The 22,319-nt window shown below is 39.3% G+C and overlaps 1 protein-coding gene across 4 annotated transcripts in view; it reads right to left on the minus strand.

The window, feature by feature from the left end:
* The window catches only part of ThrRS (threonine--tRNA ligase), a 250,000-nt gene that overhangs the window by 23,124 nt on the left and 204,557 nt on the right, over positions 1–22,319 (minus strand). For all 4 annotated transcript variants that reach the window (XM_067146758.2, XM_067146755.2, XM_067146757.2 and 1 more), the window contains one exon: positions 11,916–12,030. In XM_067146758.2, the coding sequence (XP_067002859.2) occupies positions 11,916–12,030 (115 nt within the window). The remainder of the gene's footprint in view (positions 1–11,915; positions 12,031–22,319) is intronic.

A 22,319-nucleotide genomic window follows, 5' to 3' on the forward strand; every position in this document is an offset into this window, starting at 1 on the left:
AGGCCTTTCATTCTGTTTTCCGAAAAGCTCAGGCTTCTACCATTACATTTATTCCAATACTGCCCTACATTCATTTCCCTTCCATTGCCTTCGACGTACTGGACGTATACTGCCAGCCAGTATTGAATATACCTCAATGCTACACTATTCCTTAACCTGCCACCTTTTTAGAGTTACAGTAAAACATCGCTAACACATTTCTGTAGGGGATAAGGAAAAAGAACATCTTAAGCGAGAAAATATACTACACAATACACAAATAAAAACTATCCAACAGAGATATAAAAACACTAGATACGATTTTTTCTAATACGATGGCATTTTACGACCTTTATCCGAGGGTACAGCGAAAACTATATCTACCGTTTCTAAAAATGAGAGAAGACTATTAAAAAGTGCGAAAAACACGAGAGAACAAATATGAAGACCTTTTCCGCTGGGGAGTATAAAATAAAAACAGTGCACTGAAAGATGTAAAAAAAAAAAAAAAACCACCAGAGAAAAATCATTTGCACGGAGGCCATAAAAATAAAGTATTAAAGCAGACCACACTCTTTCTGAAACAAATGGTAGTAGAAGACTTTTATTTCAGACTACTGAGTTATAAATCTTTATTGCAACCAATGGTCAAATAAAAGAATAGAATACATAGCACTATTCACTACAGAAACTTTTCAGAGAGTAGGCTCTCTTTGGGCACTCCAAAGCATGGTAACGGCCACAAAGTCTATTGCACCATCGACATACACAGTCACTATTCGGATCGTGAAAGCGGAGAGTAGCACAAGCCTTGTGGTGAAATCCGTGGACCGCTGCACGGGTCACCGCGTGTCTCAGTTCAAAACAACTTTGTTGCCAGTCAGTTGTAGTCATTGCGTCGGTTGTGTAGAAGTCACTCCATATTTCGGTCTTTTTAAATTTCAAATTACGCAGGAAGTCTTGGTATTCTGCCGTCGATTGCAGGGTCATAGAAAACCGTAGGTCTTTGATGAAAAACAGTTCTCTTGTCAGTTCATAAACAAGTCTCGAAGGCGTGTATTTGGACACACAAAGGATTCGTTTAAGGAAGGTAGCTTTAACCCTTTCTAATTCCTTTAGGTCTTTCTTTTTCAAGAAGGTCCATATTAGTTCTAAACCATAAGTTGCAATTGGAGTAATCTTTAGATGAAACAGTTTCATTGCTGTCTCAATTGATAATTGGTCGATGTGCTCTATATCATTTATTGCTATTATTGCTGCAAGAGATCTTTCTTTCACGTGAGCTGAGAATGTTTTGCCGTTCATTTGGAGAGTTATTCCAAGGTATTTGAAAGAGTTCACAGAATTTAGAAGAGAATCTTCAAAAGAGAAAGTATCTGCAGCCGCTCGTTTTCCTCCTCTTCTAAAAACCATCACTACTGTTTTCTCTTTGTTAACTTCCAAACCGGCCTCTTCACACCATTTTGACAGTCTATCAAGTGCTGTTTGTAGTTCTTCTCTACAAGACGCGACAATTACCATGTTGTCTGTGTATAGATAGATACTTGTCTGCTCTGTAACGATGGCTTTCGTTATGTCATATGTTGCGACATTAAAGAGTAGTGGACTCAAAGGATCTCCTTGAAGAACTCCTATAGTCTGTAGGATTGGCTTAGACTTTGTTAAGTCATCATCAATTCTTACATAATTTTCTGGTCACACTCTTAGACAGTGAATTGGAGGTTATATTCAACCTCGACCATGAGCAACTGCAACTTTGGCCACCATTTTGAATCAACAAAACTTCGATTCAACCAACTCGAACGATCAAGTCGAAACTCGAAGGTGGGAGTTTAAACATTCACGCTACCTCTGCGTTAGTGAATATTCAAGATAAATATTATAACTAAGTGGTCCACCTATTCAATACAATATATAATTTATTATATTCAGTACATGTTTCGTCCCCTAAGGGACATCATCAGCTAATAATAAATTAACATTAATATATCAGAAATACAAAATAGATGTTATTAAAATTGGAAAGACACATTAAAATATTGATATATGGTTATGACATTTAAAATAAGATCTTCGAAATTTTGTTAAAATTGTAAGTCATATAATAGATAAAACAGTTAAATTGTCCATTTTACTCTTGTTGATATTCTTGGAAAATACCAGTTTTGCTTTATAAAATCCTAAAAGATCAATTGTTGTAAATAGCACACTTGGTTTGTATCTCTTGATGAAAGAATTGTTAAAACTTTAATATGCATTCTTTAGATAGTATAATATATTGAATGCTTCAGAATTTAAAGTCAGCTCGGGGCCGTAGTGGTTAAGTTCTTTGTGGTGTTTAAAGATGCGGGTGCCAGTCCACTTTCTGAAAGATTTTAATTTTGTCTTCATTAGTAAGGAATTTCACGACTTTTTCCGAATCCATAACTAGGCTGCCACAAGACAAATATGCACCACACTAGTCCACTTCACATGATTATGTTCCTAATCCAGATGTAGGCTATCAGGCGACAAATAATATTTGCTATGCTTTACTGTACCACTCAACACAAAATAAATTTCTAATTTCTGAATGGAATGCGAAACACAAGCACAAACAGGCTCACTGTATTATTCAACAATCTCGCTGCTAACCAGCAAGCCAAACTGAACATTTCTGAGACTAACGGCTTGTTCCCCGAAGTTGCAACGTATCCTGTGAAGTTCAGGAATTCAAGGACTTTTCCCCATCAGCATGCAACTCTGGCGACGGCTCTTACCCGAGAAATCAAGTTTCTTTCACAAGGGATGACAAAATTTTCAGGGCTGGGAAAAATGTGATCATACTAAGCGGTAATAGCAAAAATTTGTGACGTGATAAGTGAGGTATCTATATATAGATAAAATAAGTGTTTTGTCTGTACATTGCTCAGAATTTGAAAAGAATTGTATTTCAGTATCGGTCATGTCCACAGTAACAAGGAAATGCACTTTTTACTTTTCCGTAATGTCTGTCTATCTGTATGTATGTACACGCATCACGAGAAAACGGCTGAAGAGAATTTAATGAAAATCGGTATGTAAAGTCCGGGAATAAGTCGCTACAATCTAGGCCATAAATAATCTTATTCACGCTGAGAAATTGTAGTTTAGGGGAAGGCCTAAAATTTAATTCTCAAATATTTATGTTATTAGAGGTCCTACCTTAATGAAAATCGGTATCTGAAGACGGGGAATAAGTTGCTACAATCTACGCCATAAATAATCTTATTCACGCTGAGAGAAATAGTAGTTTAAGGGAAGGGCTAAAATTTAATTCTCAAATATTTATGTTATTAGTTGCTCTATCTTAATAAAAATCGGTATGCAAAGTCGGAAAATAAGTGGCTACAATCTACGCCATAAATAAGTTTATTCACGGTGATTGAAATGGTAGTTTAGGGGAAGGCCTAAAATTTTAATCCCAAATATTTGTGTTATTAATGGTGCTATCGACAAATACTACATAACTAAAGTTGTATAGTATTACATTTCCGATCATTTATGTCTTATACATTTTTACCGTACCGGCTATCATAACAGAGAGATTCATGAATTTGGATTTTTGTTGCTAAGCCCATACCAGCGTCGAGTCACGAGAAAATGGGTAAGTAGAATTTAATGAAAAGCGGTATGTAGAGCCGGGGAATAAGGAACTACAGTCTATGCTATAATTAATTTAGTAAGACGCCCTAATATTACAGAGTCGAAAGAAAACATAATGTGAAGGCCTATAATACAGAAAGCTCATAACATTGATTATTAATAACATTACATTGACCATTGTTTGTTGTGATGTGCTTTGTATCTCTGTTGCCACTCATCTTCAATTACTGCTGTATACCGATTTCTTTTTTTTTAAATTTGCATTACATCGCACCGACACACATGGGACCCATGGCAACGGTGGGATAGGAAAGGGCTAGGAGTGGGAAGGAAGCGGCCCTGGCCTAAATTACGACACAGCCCCAGCATTTGCCTGGTGTTAAAATGGGAGAACCATCACCAGGCCTGTCGACAGAAGGGTTTCGAACCCACTATCTCCCGGATGCAAGGTCACAGCCGCACGCGCGACTGCTTGGCCAACTCGCCCGGTTGTACCGAGTATAAAAGCCTGCCTAAATATTGGCGGGAAGTAGCTGGGGAGTCAGATAACTTTCTTCTTTAGCATGGCGTTCCTCTGGTTCATAAATTTTCTGATACTACTGGAATGTAACAAACTGGTTCATCATAGCATTCGAACTATTCAATACCTACTCTGAAGCACTGATTGGAATGAACAGTGTGCATATTTAACGGAATAATGGCAGATGAGTGTTTACGGCTGTCTGCGGCCTGGTCATTCAGGCTCTGAAACTTCAGACTGTTGGATCGGCACCGTAGTACTGTTCGTTAAAAGTGAGAAAATGTGCGGTTTTCGTTTGATCAAGTATGTTGTATGATGACATTCCTTTTTATCGCTACTTTCCTACTGAGGTCTTTATAATGGCCTAAGTTTACTTCAGTTAGGAAAACCACAAAGTTAGTCTTTCTGAAAATTCTGTAGCGAAGCATGGGTACTGTTACGGAGTTTCCGTGGTTCAGAGAGAGGTGAAAGAAGGTGCTGGTTGGAATGGGTCTATCTACGATATCAAAGATCAACGAAAAACTTTTTTTTTAAATTTAAGTTATATTTCTTTTCAAATCTCAAAACATACTTTTCACTTAGTGAGATAACAAGGTTACAGGTACAAATAGCACTTTGATACAAGAAAGAAAACCCCAGGATTGGAAATTACAAGTGCTGAGCTTCCAGCTCCAATTTTACAAGTTTACAACATCACAAATATTGCGTTTAGTTAGACAAGGAGAGAAATCTCCAATTTCAAGAGCACTTTGCTCCAAAGGTTACAAATACAGCCTTCCAGAAGCCCCACACAAAATTACACAAAACCCAGAAAGCGTTTACAAGCTCTCAGAATTCAACAAAGGAGACTGGCTCTCAATTTCTTACAGCCTACTCGAGGCAACTTTACAACAATCTTATAATCTCAGGCATCTCTAGGCACAACCTACAATTTGCAATTTTGTTCACAGGGGTATATATTACCCAACCTACTGGGCCTTCAAGGAAAGAAAAACAGGTTAAATTACTGGCCCAAACACAAAATGTATGGAGGCGTACACTTGCGCTCCTAGAAAACCAAGTATGAAACCCTAATTGGGTTCACGGCCCGATGATACAGAGGCTAATCCCAAGCTACTGAGGTGACTAGAATGAAAGGTTAATTTAATGCATTACAGGAAAAGAAACAGTTACAGTCATAGTCATCTCAAGATAAATTGAAAGGGGAACTTGAGAGGGTAACGCACTCTCTATCCCCGATTTACAGAAATTTTACATGAAAAGGAAGGAGTTTACATTTTAGAGATCAAACGGTTACATAGTTAAAGTTTAGAACCTTCCCCTTGGATACGTTGGCAGATATAGCTACAGAGATAGAAAACTGGTGGCCATTATCTGGGCTGGTGTACTGCCTGCCGAAGAATGAGGTGCCCCGCCTCCTGTCTTAAAAAAAAAAACACAGAGAGAGAGAGAGAGAGAGAGAGAGAGAGAGAGAGAGAGAGAGAGAGAGAGAGAGAGAGAGAGAGACGCCGATCAGTAAGACAAGGTAGCTTGAAAAAGCCACAGCTTATATACCCGAAGGGATGGTTCGAGAGGGTTGTGGATTAAATCCGGACACACCCCCTCATTTTTATTGGATGATCCAAAAGGAACAAGAAGCCTATTAATGGCTGAAAAATAATTACAGAAAATTTCTGCATACCTGCCAACTTTACAAAACCAAAAATCAGGAGATTTTGATATGAAAATCAGGAGAAATCAGGAGATACAATTGATCAAAACTGCTTATTCTACATGTCTTGCACAATACAGTACTACAATATATTTATAATACTTATTGTCTCAAAGCTCGATTGTAGCTATACGAGGCTACACGGCTAAAAATTACACATCTCTATTCTCTCACAGAAAATGTGTGAGTGAGATGATCGGTCCCTGATAAGCCTGCTGAAAATAGTATGAACGCATGTGTGAATCAGTCATGCACTTAGATGCCATTAGGCTACTAAGCAAATGCATAGATTAATATATTGCACCAAGTGCCCGTGCAATTATTCAAAGCGCAATGCTATTTGGATCAAATAACTAGCTGATGAACCCGTGCTTCACAACGGAAGTCTCGAAAAGACTGTCCTTATAGTTTTCTCAACTAAAGTCAACATAGGTCATTACAATGACGCCAGTATGAATGTTGCGATAAAAAGCAATGTTGTCATATGAAATATTCGATAAAATGAAAACAGCACATTTTCTCACTTTTAGCGAAATGTACTACGGTGTCGATCTAACAGTTTCAGAGCTAGAATGACCAGGCTGCAGACAGCCGCGAATACTCCTGTGTAATTATTCTGTTTAAGTGTGCACACTGCTCATTCCAATCACTGCCTCAGAGTAGGGATTGAATAGTTGGAATACTATGCTGATCCAGTGTGTTACATACCAGTAGTATCAGAAAATTTATGAACCAGCGGAATGGCATGCTAAAGAAGAGAGAGATCTAACTCCCCACACCCCCGCTACTTCCCGCCAATATTCAGGCAGGCTGTTATACTCAATACGCAGCAGTAATCCTATCTATCGGAGATAAATGGCAGCAGAATACACAAAGCACATCACAACAAACAATGGTCAATGTCATGTTATTCCTGATCAATTTTATGAGCTTTCTCTATTGGAGGCCTTCACACTTAGTTTTCTTCCAAATCTGTGATTTAGAGCATCTAATGTCAAGTGAGTCCTTTCTTTCATGACAACCTCTTGTGTTATTTAAGCAATTGTTCCTTCATGACTTTTTTCTCATTCTTATAATTATCTTCACAATTTAATCACCATCACCACCAATATTATTGTAGTCGTATGGTAAAACTTAATAACACATAAATAATCAGAAATTGTATTCCCTGTAACTTTTGTTATGTAGTACTTTTCAATATGACCAGTAAGATAGGTAATTAAAAATTAAATTTTTGGCACCTTCCACTAAACTACCATTTTGAACAGAGTGAATAAAATTATTTATAGCGTAGACTGTAGTTCCTTATTCCGCGACTTTACATAAAATTCTGTTCACCCATTTTCACGTACCCCGGCGCTGATATGGACTTAGCAAAAAAATCTGAATCCATGAATATCTCTATCATCATAGCCGGTACGGTAAAAATGTATAAGATGTAAATGATAGGAAATTGTAAAATATATAACTTCAGTTATGTAGTATTTATCAATAGGCCAATAATAACATAAATATTTGAGAATTAAATTTTAGGCCTTCCCCTAAACTACCATTTCACTCAGCGTGAATAAAATTATTTATGGCCTAGATTGTAGCGACTTATTCCCCGACGTTATATACCGATTTTCATTAAGTTCTCCTCAACCGTTTTCTCATGATGAGCGTGCGTACGCATGTACAGACAGACAGACAGACAGACAGACAGACAGACAGACAGACAGAAATTACGGAAAATTAAAACATGCATATCCCCTTGTTACTATGGATGGTCGTGACCGGTACGCAAATATTCTTTTTAAATTCTGAGCAATGTATGGACAAAACTCTTGTTTTATTTATATTGAGATAAATAAAAAATTAGTCTGAATTGTCTCCAAATGGCTCGTAAAATCTCTAGAAAAGTCACTAGTAGTTATCATTGAAATTCTGTTACTAAATTACTAAGAAACACTCAATATCTGGCGACGAGTCTAGAATCGACGAAAGAGAATGGAATCGACTAGACTGATGTGAACGAACACCAACATAGAACGCGAGAACGAGAGATTGACAATCGATACACGCGTCGCGATATACAGGTTTCAATAAACATCGCACATTCGCGAACATTTCTCGCTTTCATAAACGTCAATGTTTCGTTTGAAAGCGGCCAATGAGTGAAGGACTTCCGGCCAGTGGCGTAAAAAAGCTGAAACGGCGGGATTTGAATATAAATGTTTGAAGTTAACCAAAAAATAAGCTAAAATCGGGAGAAATAATAGAATAATCGGGAGGCGGGAAAAACTGTCGAAAATCGGGAGTTTCCCGCCTAAATCGGGAAAGTTGGCAGGTATGTTTCTGATCGGCCGGATTCAAAAGCTGGCGGAATGAGAAGGAAGTGTTGCAAACCTTGAAATATTGAAGTAAATGAAAGTTAGTTTAGTTGTGAAAACCTGTGAACACAAAACTTCTTTAAATCACTAATTCTTCTACCTTGCACCAGAGTGCATGACCACAGTTTTTGTAATGACATCTATGGAGAAAAGTTCAAACTTCATGACGTAAACCAAAACAAAACAAATAAATCCAGTCAGTTTAGGCAACTTCAAAGTAACACATTACTCAATTATTCAGTGGTGACATCTTCTGGTCAATGTCCCAACTTCATGCATTAGTGGTTTCAAGTTTAGTTTGATAGACAAGAGTTCTTTGAGGCACTTCTTTTAAATGTGCGGGGTTGAGGTGTATCTCCCAGTACAGGTACATAGGCTAGTTTATATATAGAATCAGGACTTCAAATTTACGATGTGCTAAGTGGGAAAACGTGTTAATGACGAACACGCTAATGAGGTTTCACTGTAGTTATTTAAATGAAGAATTATGAACATGAGTCATGTTGTGCCTCAGTTTATGTGCTTTTTACAGAAATTAAATGAGTTTACAGGAGCTATTTAGGAACAGGTCTTTTTTTTTTCCAATTTGCTTTACATCACACTGACACAGACAGGTTTTATGGTGACGATGGGATAGGAAAGGGCAGGAGTGGAAAGAAAGCGGCCGTGGCCTTAATTAAGGTACAGCCCAGAATTTGCCTGGTGTGAAAACGGGAAAACTGCCCGGCTTTGTGGCTCACATGGTTAAGGCGCTGGTCTTCTGACGTTACCTTGGCAGGTTCGATCCTGGGTCAGTCCGGTGATATTTAGAGGTGCTGAAATACGAAAGCCTCATGTCGGTGGATTTACTGGCATGTAAAATAAGTCCTACTGGACTAAATTCTGGCACCTCAGCATCTCCGAAAACCATAAAAGTAGTTAGTGGAATGTAAAGCCAGTTATTATTAAATGGGAAAACATGGAAAACCATCTTCAGGGCTACCGACAGTGGGATTTGAATCCACCCTCTCCCGAATGCAAGTTAACAGCTCCGCGACCCTAACCGCGCAGCCAACTTGCTCGGTATTTAGGAACTGTGCATGACTGTATACTATTCAAAGTTTCAGGTTCCTGGTACGCCAGTGCACAAGCATAGCAAGCAACAGCTGACAGAAAGAAGAAAGCCCAGTTCCTTTCTACTGCCGCAATTGCTACAGCAAATTTCTTCACAAGGTTGGGAAACTGTTATCGACTTATACACATGAAATTCTTATCCTTCACAAATTGGGGAATTGTAACACCTGACACCTGTCAGCAATCTGTAACTGTACCAGCTGGTACACCCCTACGCCGCAGTTTTAAATCTTGCGCCAATAAATCCTCCTCTACAGGAGAAACTCTGAACTTTAAAAACTGGAACTACTTAAATTTTGCTCTGAAGATGTCACTGTGTTAATTTCGACGTGTTTTTGTTTACTATTTATCAAGAAGTTTGGACATTGTCTCATAGATGTCTCCACAAAAAAAAAAAAAAAAAAAACTATGATCATGCACCCTGGTGCGAAGTGAGGGAACTTTCTTGAAGATATTTTGTACTCATAAGTTTTCTTATTATTACTAAATGTCTTTCTTTCATTTGTGGGTTGGCAATATTTATCTTTTCTTTCTGCCAGTTTTGAAGTTAGCCAATCAATTATTTCTGTAATTAATTTTTGACCAATCGTGTCTTTCTTCTTCGATTTTGATGTGTAACTGTAAGCTACCCAACAAACGCCTGTGGGTGTGTCTTAATTATTCATGAAAGGTCTCGAATCTTCCCCGAGGGTATAAAAACTGCTGATTTTCTTGTCTCTCGGCCACATCAACAACATTTAACTTAGTGTATGGACATGTAGCAGGAGGCGGGAAGCGCCCCTTTCATCAGGCAGCAGCTCTTCAATAAGGTAATGTCCGCTTAACATCTTTATTTCTTGCTAGCTCAGAAGTTTAACCCGCGGGGAAGGTCCGAAACGTTTACCGTGTAACCTATCTCTTAATTATGGAAACTTTTGTAAAAAACTTCACATATCTTTAACTGTAATTCGGGGATAGAGAGTGCTTTACCCTCTCGAGCTCCCCTTCATTTTGTCTTGAGGTGACTACGTTTTGGTAACTTTTTTTACTCTTCCCTAATGTGTTAACTTCATTCATTATACGAGTCACCTCCATAGTTTGGGAATAGCCCCTGTTTCATCGGCCTAGTGCCTCTTAGGTTTTAGAAGTTTCATGTAGGAGTCAAATCCATGCCTCCATTCATTTTTGCATTTTGGGCCATTTACTTAACCTATTATTTTTCTACTAAGGCCCAGTAGGCTGGGTACAAGATGCCCCTGTTTTCTTGTAAGTTGTGCCTTGAGGGCAGTTTATGGTAAAGTCTGTTATGGCCTTTCATAGGCTCAGAAAATTGAGAGCGGGTCAGCTCTTTTATTTGTGGTAAAAGTGCCTCAGAGAGGCGTGATATTAAATGTTAGGAGCAAGTGCTCCATGTTATTAAGGGATTTCTGCCCTTTGGTAAATATGTGTTTGCGAGCTGAGAGCTCAGAAATTGTAAAAGGTGGGGCTTGAAGCCCAGATTGTTAAATTGTCTCTAAATCTTGGCTTTTCCTGGTCTTGGAACTGATTGTTGGTTATTGGTTGACTTGTTGTTATTTGTTAAATTTTGAAAATATAACCTTTAATGATATTTTAATTCATATCTCAGCTTGTAGTTAGACCCATTCCAGCCTGCATCTTCTTTCACCTCTGCATTCCACGGGTAACCCCGTAACAGTAACTATTAACCCATTCACATCATTTGACGAGCTGTGGTCATGGGCGGTGTTTTGGTGCGTGAATAAAATGACAAGCTCAGCTTGCAATGACACAGTGTCTCGCTTATCTTAGTATATTACATTCCCTCTGCAATATAAGTTCTCACAATAAACACTGTAAGGAACTAAAGGCATGTGTTATTGCTGTCTGTGTTTCTGTGAGAGATGGGCATTGTTGAAGAACAGTTTATTTTCATTGGTATTCAGTATTCATTTTCCAGTAGAACCAACATTGCAGTAATGATGGTGAGAGTTTGAAAGCGCTTGCAGATAGTGTTTTAAATGACGATTATGGCAATAATGATGTTGTGGAAAATTAATCAGAGTTCGAGGCTAGTGATAGCAACAGTGAAATTTACTATAGTGATAAGTGCATTGAAGAAAGTGACAGTGAAAGTGCTGTGCCGAGTCTTTCCAAACAAGTGTGACTGGCGACAGAAAAGAACTGTAGTGGTTGGAAATAGGAGAATAAAAACAATAATCTTAGTATACACGCATTTCGTAGTTACAGCAATGTTTCAGAAATACTTACAAAAAATTCAGATTCCACCCACCGCCCGAACTTGCGATGATTTTAGAGTACACTGATCTGCTCTTTTTGAAATTATTTAGAATGAAACATTTGTTCCACAGTCAGCTGTCATTCAAGGAATGAAATATGTCATAACTTTCAATGGCATTAATGTGAAATTTGAGTGAATTGTCTTCATTAGTTAGTATTTTATGCACGTTTTTGTGTAACAGGTACACTCAAACTGCTAGCAGGTAATTTAAATCTGGTTCCACATTCAACAATGTGGCAATTTATTGTGACTTGAATGTGTTAAACAAAGAGCACATTAAGAACAAACAAAACATATACTGGTATTCTGAATACATACCTAGAATGAAATTATACTGAGCTAACTGAGCATTGCGGATCTTCTTATTCATTGTATCACCTGGATCCACATCCACATCACAGAGAAAGCCAGCTTCAAACAACTTCTGCTTCACCTAATAAATCAGAAAACAACAGAGATTTAGAATGCAAAATAATTAGGGTAAAAGTTCCAAAAAGTTGCCAAGGAGTTTCCCGCCAGGAAAAATGAGGTTTTAAAAATTGCTTTAACTTTCACTTTTCTAGAAGTAAACTTCCATAAACAGCGTTCATTTTGGTCCACACTCTGGTCTGAAAATTGAACTTCATAACAGAACACACACCATGGATGTTGGGTAGCATATAATATTTAGAAGAAGTGAACACAGCAGAAAAAACTGCTTTATTTCTCTTCTTCCCATCAAACAAATCTCTCTGCTGTACCCTCCTACTGCATCATACCACCACAGTACTGGTCCTCACACGTTCATATTCAAATACAAGAAAATGCAGCACTACTGCCTACAACAAAATAGTCTTGTTTTTTAAAACAGGTAAGTCAGAGTAAAGAAAAGTAACACCAGTACAGGCTACATTTGTGCCCCAGCGTGTTAAACATTACAGGTCGTACAACTCCAGCACAAACGCATGTCTACTTGAAAATGAAATACCCAATTTATTTTTGCAGTTGCTAAAAGATGAATGTATACTGAATGTACATGTATGGATTCACATTTATTGAAAAGGATGGAATCCAACAGTCACAGTAGGTTGTGTGACAAGTTCTCAGTAATGATTCTCTGTGGCCCACACACTTGAAATGACATTTAACAACAGCACACTCAACACTGAAGAACAAACCTGAAGAGCTTCAAAGAAACTCATTAAATAACACAAATCTGGACTCTACTGCAGATTTCCAGCAGGCAAATGAAACAGTCAGTAAAGCATAATTGAGGACCGTTTTTGCAAAACTTGCTTTGTGAAAACGTGAAATTTTTCAGGAGAGACAAAAACCTGTTTTTCAAGAAGGGATTTTTAGTTATAAACTTCCTTTTTTGTTGATCAACTTTATAATTAGTGCTTATTACAGGGTGATCTTTGGGTTTTATTTAATTTAAGAATTGTACAGTGTATGAGGGTTCAAAAGTCAACAGTTCTTTCAAAACTTGCATTCTACACAAAATATTAGTGAAGAAAGTGTTGGTAATTTTACTAAAACATGAGTTATCTTGGTTTTTCCATCAATTAAACGTATTTAATAACAGTGTAAGTTTTACAGTACACCATTCCTGCAATTTCTGGTATGTACACACTGATGAATATCGGTATCCCCTGCCTGTTGTAAGAGGTGACTAAGAGGGGCCCCAGGGGCTCTGAACTTTGGAGCATGTGTTGGCGACCATGGGGCCCTTAGCTGAGTCCTGGCATTATTTCCACTTAATTGTTCCAGGCTCCTCACTTTCATCTATCCTATTCGACCTCCCTTGGTCAACTCTTGTTCTTTTTGGACCCTGACGGTATTACGTATGGAGGCCTAGGGAGTCTCTCATTTTCATGCCCTTCGTGGCCTTTGTCTTCCTTTGGCCGATACCTTCATTTTTCGAAGTGTCGGATCCCTTCCAGTTTTCCCTCTGATTAGTGTTATATAGAGGATGGTTGCCTAGTTGTACTTCCTCTTAAAACAATAATCACCACCACCATCAGTTAATTCAGAAGAGAATGTTATTCTTGTTCTATGAAATTTATTTACGTGGACATTTTATCCACCTTTCACTCAAAATTATTCGACATCATTGTCTTCAAAATAATTTAAACCTTGTCTTTGGCATATACACTTTATGAATATAAAAGAAACCACAAAAAGAAAGGAAAATAGTATCATTCTAATTTTATAAGATATTTATTAACACCAACAAGAGGACCATTGTCGTATTAATTTTAAACCAAATCCATGCAGTTATAAAGATTAACAGTTTCAATGACTTCAAAATAAAAATCATTCCTGTAGAAAGCAAGTTTTGCTGTAACTCTTAAGTAGTAGAAAGCTAGTTTTGCAAAAGCTCGCTAAATTTTATCGACTATTACTGCAGCAAGAAGCAAGTTATACAAAAACAGGTTCCACCATCCTATAGAGGACTTCAATATGAATGTGAATCAATAAAAAAGTAAATTTCCAATTTTTTGCAGAAAGCAAGTTTAGCAAAAACGGCCCTCAATTTATGAAGTTCCTCTTCTGAACCCCTTGCTTTCAAGCTCTCAGATGGTAGATGTGTCGAAACTTCTTTTAAAATCACATAACAGGCACAAAAATAAGGACATCAACATGATCAACATGAAAGTTTGTAAACTTATAGAGTATATATCACTTATTATCAGTGCACATATGTCATGCCTCTAAACCAAAAGAGTTCACTGTAAAAAAAAATTACAAGTTTCAGACATTGGAAGTTTTGAAGTAATTCCGTGAAATGTTGTTCACTGCACAAGTTTGTGATTGATGTCAGTAGAAAGGCTATATTATCGTTTACTGGCATGGTAAATATAAGATTCTATGTGCATTATATCCAAAGATAGGCATAGGGATGTGGCAACCTCATCGCCCAGCGGGATACCACTGCAATCAGCTACCTGAGTATTGGCAGGAAAACCATAACGTTTGCGGGGTATGGAGAAAATGTCTACCCCAGTCCTGAACAACTAGGAAATAAGGAAGAAAGCCTTCTTCACAATTTCATAAAATCATCCTTCATCTCTCATCTTCACCTTTCTAAATAACATTTAGAATTGTAACTCGAAGACTTATCCTCATCTCAAGGTGACACCTATGACGGAATTAACAGAAATAAACTCCCCTCACAGACATTCTTGGAACTCGATTTTACTACCGTAGAAATCTGTATACAGATATTGTTCAAGATGTGGAGTGATTTTATTTTAAATGTGATTTGAAGTCACAAACAGCTCATATTTTCTGCGTCTATGAACGTGGTTCAACTCATTTAAACTCTACTTATGTAACGACTCGAACTAATGTTTCTCCGAAGGGAGCCTGAATTTGCTTGCCTTTGCTCTAACTTACTGCGCAGTCTGGTCGCACACCTTTCTCCTGGCAAATGCAAAGGAACCTGTTGTTGCTGAAGCGAGCGTTGAGTCTGTCTAATGCGAGCATGCAGGCTAGACGGGATCTTTATTCATGCCTCACCGTGAATTCATCTGATCCAATGGAACCCGGCTGAGTTCAATGATACGATGGGGTTAACATCCCAAGGACTTTCTTCGAGCTCTTTTGGTCTTTGTAGTTCAGAAACACCTTCGTCTATCTTTTTAAATTAAGTGCTTGTCTTCGAGACTCATCGTCGTAAATTATGGCGTGTACCTGGAATTCCTACTACATCTTCGAGACTGTAAGTTTTGATTAGTCTAATTTAATTTCAGGAGCATCTCTGTTATACAGCTATTGGTATTTGGATGAAGTTTTATCAACCACTTAAAATGTACCGTGCATATGATAATTCGTAATTTTAAAACTGTATTGTAACATTCTGGGAACTTGGGTTAGGGAACTATTAATATTATTGTACCAAGAGGTACACCTCCACGCCGCTCGTTCAAATGAGCGCCTAAAAGAACTCCTCTATCTATCAAATGTGAAACCAATAATACAACAAGTTAGAACTTTACTCTGAAGATGTCAACACTAAAATCTGATATAATTTTATTATTGTGAAGTTTCCTGAACTGTGTGAATTTCTACTTGTTTTGTTTTCCATTTATCAAGAAGTCTGAACATTCTTCCATAGATTTCACTACAAAAAAACTATGATCATGCACCCTGGTGCGAAGTGAAAGAACTTTTGATTTAAAGAAATTTTGTATTCATAAGTTTTATTTTACTAATTGATGATCATTTATTTTGGGTTGGCAATATTTATCTTTTCCTTCCGCCAGTTTTGAATCTAGACAAACCCTATTTTCTGTAATTAATTTTCTACCAATCACAGTCTTCTTCTTCGATCCTGAGTGTTACTTTTGAAATCTACCAATAAAATTCTGTGGGTGCGTCTTGATTATTCATGAATGATGTCGAACTTTCCCCGAGGGTTTATAAACTGCGGATTTTCACGTTTCTTGGCCAATTGATCGTCATGTGACCTAGTGTGTGTCTCAAAGCAGAAGGCGGGCGGCACCTCTTTCATCAGGCACAGTACACCGACAAGGTAATTGCCACAGCATCTTTATTTCTTGCTAGCTGTTGAACGCCATGTGTTTTTTCGTCAGAGGTCAGCACAATCAGACTGCTACAGCCCCAGTGGAAGGGGGACAGAGTCACGCGCCTCACCGGCGTCAGTGAGTTCCGAGACTTGGACGAGCGTGGGTAACGGTATTGTGTTTGGTGCGCTACATCATGGACCACAGTGCCCTAATGTATATTTTGTACAGTGTAAATAGTTTTGTGAATAAATGAAGTATGTAATGTACATTATGTTGGCCTTCCCTTTGCACTTAATGAAGTACATTTCGTGGACTGTGGGAAGAGCTAGGCCTCCTTCAACACGAGTAAGCAACTCGAAAACGAGACCGAACATTTTGGTCCTCCGGTGCCAATGTGATTCAGTGACGGTATTACATCTCATAATCTGCGCATTTAGGCCTATTAGTGATTACAGTTTATTTACAAGATTTTACATTTGTATAAAGTACGAATGTGTTCGTTTTACCGCCAAACTTAACAACCACCCACGTGCTAGGTACTGCGCAGTAAAGTACAAATGAGTGACTTCAACTAACGTGCCGTGTATGTGATTCACAACCATTTTCTACATGAAACACAGTGACTTGTGATGTGATTATCCGAGTTCTAATACAGTTCTCATTCATTTTAAACTTCGAGATTGAAGCGTGTGTTGCCGCCATCTTGCGCGGACGAATACAGTCTTGCCAACACAATTGGTGGAGATTCCAAGGAGTAGTAATCCAGATCCGTAGCAGTAGTTCCAGAAGTGACCACCAGAGTGCAGCCCAGCCGCACAGTGCTCTTTGGTTTTCAGCCCTGCTGTGGAAGGATACATCCTCCTGATCTGTAAGTAGTCTGGCATTCCCAGTCCTTTATAATATATCCATTATTTCTTGTTATCCTTCACCATGGATCCTGTCCAGCGAAAAGGTCTCATAAAAAATAGAGCAGTTATTAAGTCTCGTATAAAGCGTATATTAAAGGCTCAAATCTGAATGATATTAGAGTTAGGCAAAGGCTGCTATGTTCAAGTAAGGAGGAATACAACGATGTTCAAACCCAGTTAGAAATTAGCGATACCGAAGAAGTTCATGATGCAGATAGGGAATCCAATGAAGAACTCATCCTAGAAATAGAATCTAAGATGAAAACTCTGTTGAATGCAAATTCGAGTGCAACTTCCCCCGCAACATCTAGTTCTTCAAATACCAGTAGCATGCATGAAATAAAGACTCCCTACAATTTCACTGCCAAAATTTACAGGAATTATTTCTGAATTTATTCATTTTCGAGATACCTTCCAGAGCCTAGTAATTAATAATCATGCCTTAACAGACATACAGAGGTACTATTACCTACTGTCATGCTTATCGGGAGAACCTCACAAATTAATTGAAAGCTTGCCTGTCACTGAAAGCAATTTCAAGGTAGCTTGGGAATTAATCTTTCAGAGATATAATAACCCCAAATCGATTGTAGACCTACACATTAAGCAACTGCTAGATCTTCCGTCAGTTAAAACAGAATCAGCTAAGGATTTAAGAGTGTTGCTAAATCAACTGCTGAGCAACCTGAGCGCTATTGAAGTAATGGAAATAGATGTGCCTCTGCATGAAATTTTGTTATCTCGCTTAGTGCTACATCGAATCAGCCTCGGTCTAAGAAAACAGTGGGAAGTTAAATCCTCAGGTAAGAAGTTCCCTTGCTTGAAGGATTTAGTAGCTTTCTTGGAGAATAGTTGTCAAACTCTGGAGCTAATCAACCCCGAAAAACACCAAAGCGACAAGCAACAGGTCGTATCCAAACATGGTGGTGATAAGAGCAGTAAGAAGTCCTTTGTCACAACAGCAACTCATTGTGAGTTTTGTAAGGCTTCTCACACCCTAACAAAATGCCCTAAGTTTTGTGAAGCCAGCGTTGGAAATAGAATAGATTTCACCAAGAAGTGTAAACTTTGCTTTAACTGTCTGGGTGCTAATCATACTTTAAAGGGGTGTACTTCAGGAAATTGTCGAATCTGCAACAATAGACATCACACACTGTTGCACAAGGAGCAGAGTACATCCTACAATGCTTCAGAAACCAACCAGACTCAGCAGCAAACCTACTGTGCTGTGAAGAGCAACTATACTCATGTAGAAGTTCTATTGTCAACAGCTCTCATAGTGGTCACAGGCAAACGTGGGAATGCACATCAGTGCCGAGCTCTACTTGATAGTGCGTCTCAAATGCATTTCATGTCCAGGCGTTTGGCAGATCACTTAGGGATTGAATTGAGTAGGCACTCAATGCCTATATAAGGGGAATTAGTGATATTAAGGCAACTGAATCATCACATATTTGTCAAATCCAAGTTACATCTAGGGTCACAGACTACACTACCCCTGTTGTTTGTGCTGTACTTCCTCGCATAACTGGTCAGCTCCCTACAGTACAGCTTGACACGTCTGACTGGCAGCTACCACAGGACATTTCCTTGGCGGATCCTCAATTTAGTACACCAGGTGAAGTTGATTTACTACTGGGGGATTCTGTGTTTTTTGACATACTGCGTCGTGGTCAACTCACGAGAGAAAATCATCCTGCACTATAGGACACTGAATTTGGTTGGATCTTATCAGGCAAGATACCACCTCACTCTCTAAAGTCTACCAGCAAGAAAGTAATGTCTTGTCTTGTGCGCGGCAATGAACTGCACGTACAGGTCGAACGATTTTGGCAACAAGAGGAAGTAAAGATGTCTCCCCCGCGTTCTAAGGAAGAAAGTCAGTGCGAAGAACACTTTGTGAACAACACTACTAGAGATAGCACCGGAAGATATGTTGTAAGACTGCCTATTAAACCACACCATGAGGAACTTGGAGATTCATTTAAATACGCCACTCGTTGCCTCAGTCAAATTGAACAGCCGTTACATCGCCAACCAGACTTGAAGGAGGACTATGTTGAGTTCATGACAGAATATGCTGATCTTCATCACATGGAACTTGTGACAACGCAAACCAATAAGCCAACATATTACCTGCCACATCATGCTGTAATTAAGCTTTCCAGCACTACCACTAAAGTCAGAGTCGTCTTCAACGCCTCTGCTAAAACTACTAGTAACTACTCACTGAACGATATCTTGATGGTTGGACCTACGATGCAAGAAGACTTGTATTCTGTCATCTTGAGATTTAGAACACATAAGTATGCCTTCACTGCAGATGTTACAAAAATGTACAGGCAAATTCTAGTTCATCCTGATGACCAAGATCTGCAACGCATTGTATGGCGTTCATCTCCGAATGAACCTATCCAGATTTGACTTTCCACAGTAACTTATGGTACCTCAGCAGCGCCTTTTTTAGCCACGAGATGCCTGGTACAACTTGCCAATGATGGTGCACTGCAATACCCAAGAGCGTCGGAGACATTACGAAGAGACTTCTATGTTGATGATGTTCTGAGTGGAGCAGATACCATTGGAGATGCACTCAGTCTGCAACAAGAGCTGATCGAACTACTCGGTAGCGCAGGCTTTCCTCTTGGTAAATGGTGTGCTAACCATCCCACTCTTTTAGAGCACATACCTCTTGAGCACCAAGAATCACAACTGCCCTGGAGTCTGGATGAAAAGGAAGAGGGTACCATTAAGGCCTTGGGACTACTGTGGCATCCTCTAAAAGACGTCTTCCAGTTTGTAGCTACCAGTCACACCCAGAAGACCACAACCTGGACAAAACGTAGTGTGTTATCCTGCATTTCATCCATTTTTGATCCTTTGGGCCTCCTAGGTCCAGTAATAATAAAATGTAAAATTTTCTTGCAACACTTATGGCAGGCGAAAGTGGACTGGGATCAGAGTTTGCCTCCTGAGCTATTAACTACTTGGGAACAGTTTCATGCATATTTGCCATCACTCAGCGACATTCGCATCCCTCGAAGAGTGACAGGAGACGGAGAGATTAAACAATATGAGTTACACGGATTCTCTGATGCTTCAGAAATGGCCTTTGGAGCATCTGTTTACCTACGGAGTATAGATGTCAAGGATAATGTAACAGTAGTACTGTTAAGCCCCAAATCCAGAGTAGCACAACTGAAACAGATTTCCCTCCCTAGACTTGAACTATGTGGTGCATTACTCCTTGTAAAATTAATGGAGAAGGTTAAAACTGCACTTAACCTCAAAATTGAACAAAACTACTATTGGACTGATTCTACCATAGTACTAGCCTGGCTTGCAGGAGAGCCCGCATCTTGGAAAACGTTTGTTGGTAACCGAGTGTCTGAGATACAACAACTTTCATCTGTAGAACAATGGAACCACGTGACGTCACAGGACAATCCAGCTGACATCATTACGAGAGAGATTGAACCCCATCTTCTTCAAGACAATCTGTTATGGTGGGCGGGATCATCCTGGCTCTACCAGCCACCGTCAACCTGGCCTGTCAGCGACATGATGAAAACTTCCGAACTCATTGATGTACCAGAGCAACGGAAACCAGCTGTTTGCTTACTTGTTGTCAGTCATTTCCTTGAAGATTTCGTCCAACGCTTTTCTTCTTGGTCACGGCTGGTAAGAGCCATGGCCTTCATACTGAGATACATGAACAACCTCAGGCTTGCTGCTTCAAGGAGATAGGTGGGAAGTCTGACTGTAGTAGAACTTCAAGAGGCATCGCACAGGATCATTCGTACTGCCCAAGAACGAGAATATGGTAAGGAGCTTCAAGATCTGCGACTTGGCAGACCAATCGCAAATGACAGCAAGCAAGTCTCTTCGTCCCTTTGTAGATGCACACCAGATGCTTAGGGTGGGCAGCAGATTGGAACAATCTCAAGCTCCGTACAGCCAGAAACATCCCATCATCCTACCACCTAATCATCAAGTGACCAGGTTGTTAGTAATGTGCGAGCACATACGACTTCTGCATGCTGGACCCCAACTTTTGCTTACAACCATTAGACAACGATATTGGATACCTAATGGTAAGTCTGTCATCAGGCACATAAGACACAAGTGTCTCCCTTGCTACAAGTTGAAGGCAAGTACATCAACTCAACTCATGGGCCAGCTCCCACACCACAGGGTAGAACCCAACAGACCATTTTTGAACTGCGGAGTTGACTATAGGGATCCACTTTACATTAAGTAAGGGACCCGTAAGAGCAAAACAAAGCTAAAATGTTATATTGCTCTATTCATCTGCATGGCTACCAAGACGATCCATCTTGAACTTTTCTCTGACCTGTCTACTGATGCGTTCCTAGCTGCTCTGCGTAGATTTACATCGCGTCGGGGTATCAGCCAGAATATCTACAGCGACAATGGAAGTACCTTCGTGGGAACAAGAAACGAGCTACGGGGGCTTCACACCCTTTTCAGATCTCAAGTACATCAGAGGTAGGTGGATGACTTCGCATCTCAATGTGGAATCCAGTGGCATTTTATTCCACCGCATGCCCCTCATTTTGGTGGGCTGTGGGAGACTGGCATAAAGTCAAGTAAGTCCCATTTGAAGAAGGTTGCAGGAAATCTTGTACTGACTTTTGAAGAAATGTCCACGTTGTTAGTCCAGATTGAGGCATGCCTGAATTCGAGACCAATAACCAAATTGTCTGATAATCCTGATGACTATTCATTCCCGACTCCCGGTCACTTCCTGATTGGAGAACCTCTCACAACCATCCCAGAGCCAGATTTACTTACAGTTTCAGGTTCTCGTCTGTCCAGGTGGCAACTACTTCAGCGTTGCAGACAGTACTTCTGGAAGCGGTGGTCAAGGGACTATCTATGTCAACTCCAGCAGCGGATTAAGTGGTCGGCAGGAAGGGTCAACCATCAACCCGGAACTCTGGTTCTTCTCAAGGAAGACAACTTGCCAACTCTCGTGTGGCCGACAAAGATCGTGGTAGATACACACGCAGGTGCTGACGGCTTGGTGCGAGTTGCCACTATTCGCACTCCCAAGGAGACCTTCAAACGCCCAATTGCAAAACTTTGTGTCTTCCCAGAAGAGGTTGAAACTGTATATAGTGAAAAAGTGTAATTAGTGAAAAGGTGTAATCTTTTATGTGCTAAAACTTTGGTTTTTTCATTTGACTTTTTCAGTGTGAGTGCTAATTTTTATTGTTCTTAATAATATTTGTTTGTAATTTATATAAATTAGGTGGGCGGTATGTTGAACACCATGTGTT

Source organism: Anabrus simplex, chromosome 5 (assembly GCF_040414725.1).
Source record: "Anabrus simplex isolate iqAnaSimp1 chromosome 5, ASM4041472v1, whole genome shotgun sequence".
Lineage (NCBI taxonomy): Eukaryota > Metazoa > Arthropoda > Insecta > Orthoptera > Tettigoniidae > Anabrus > Anabrus simplex.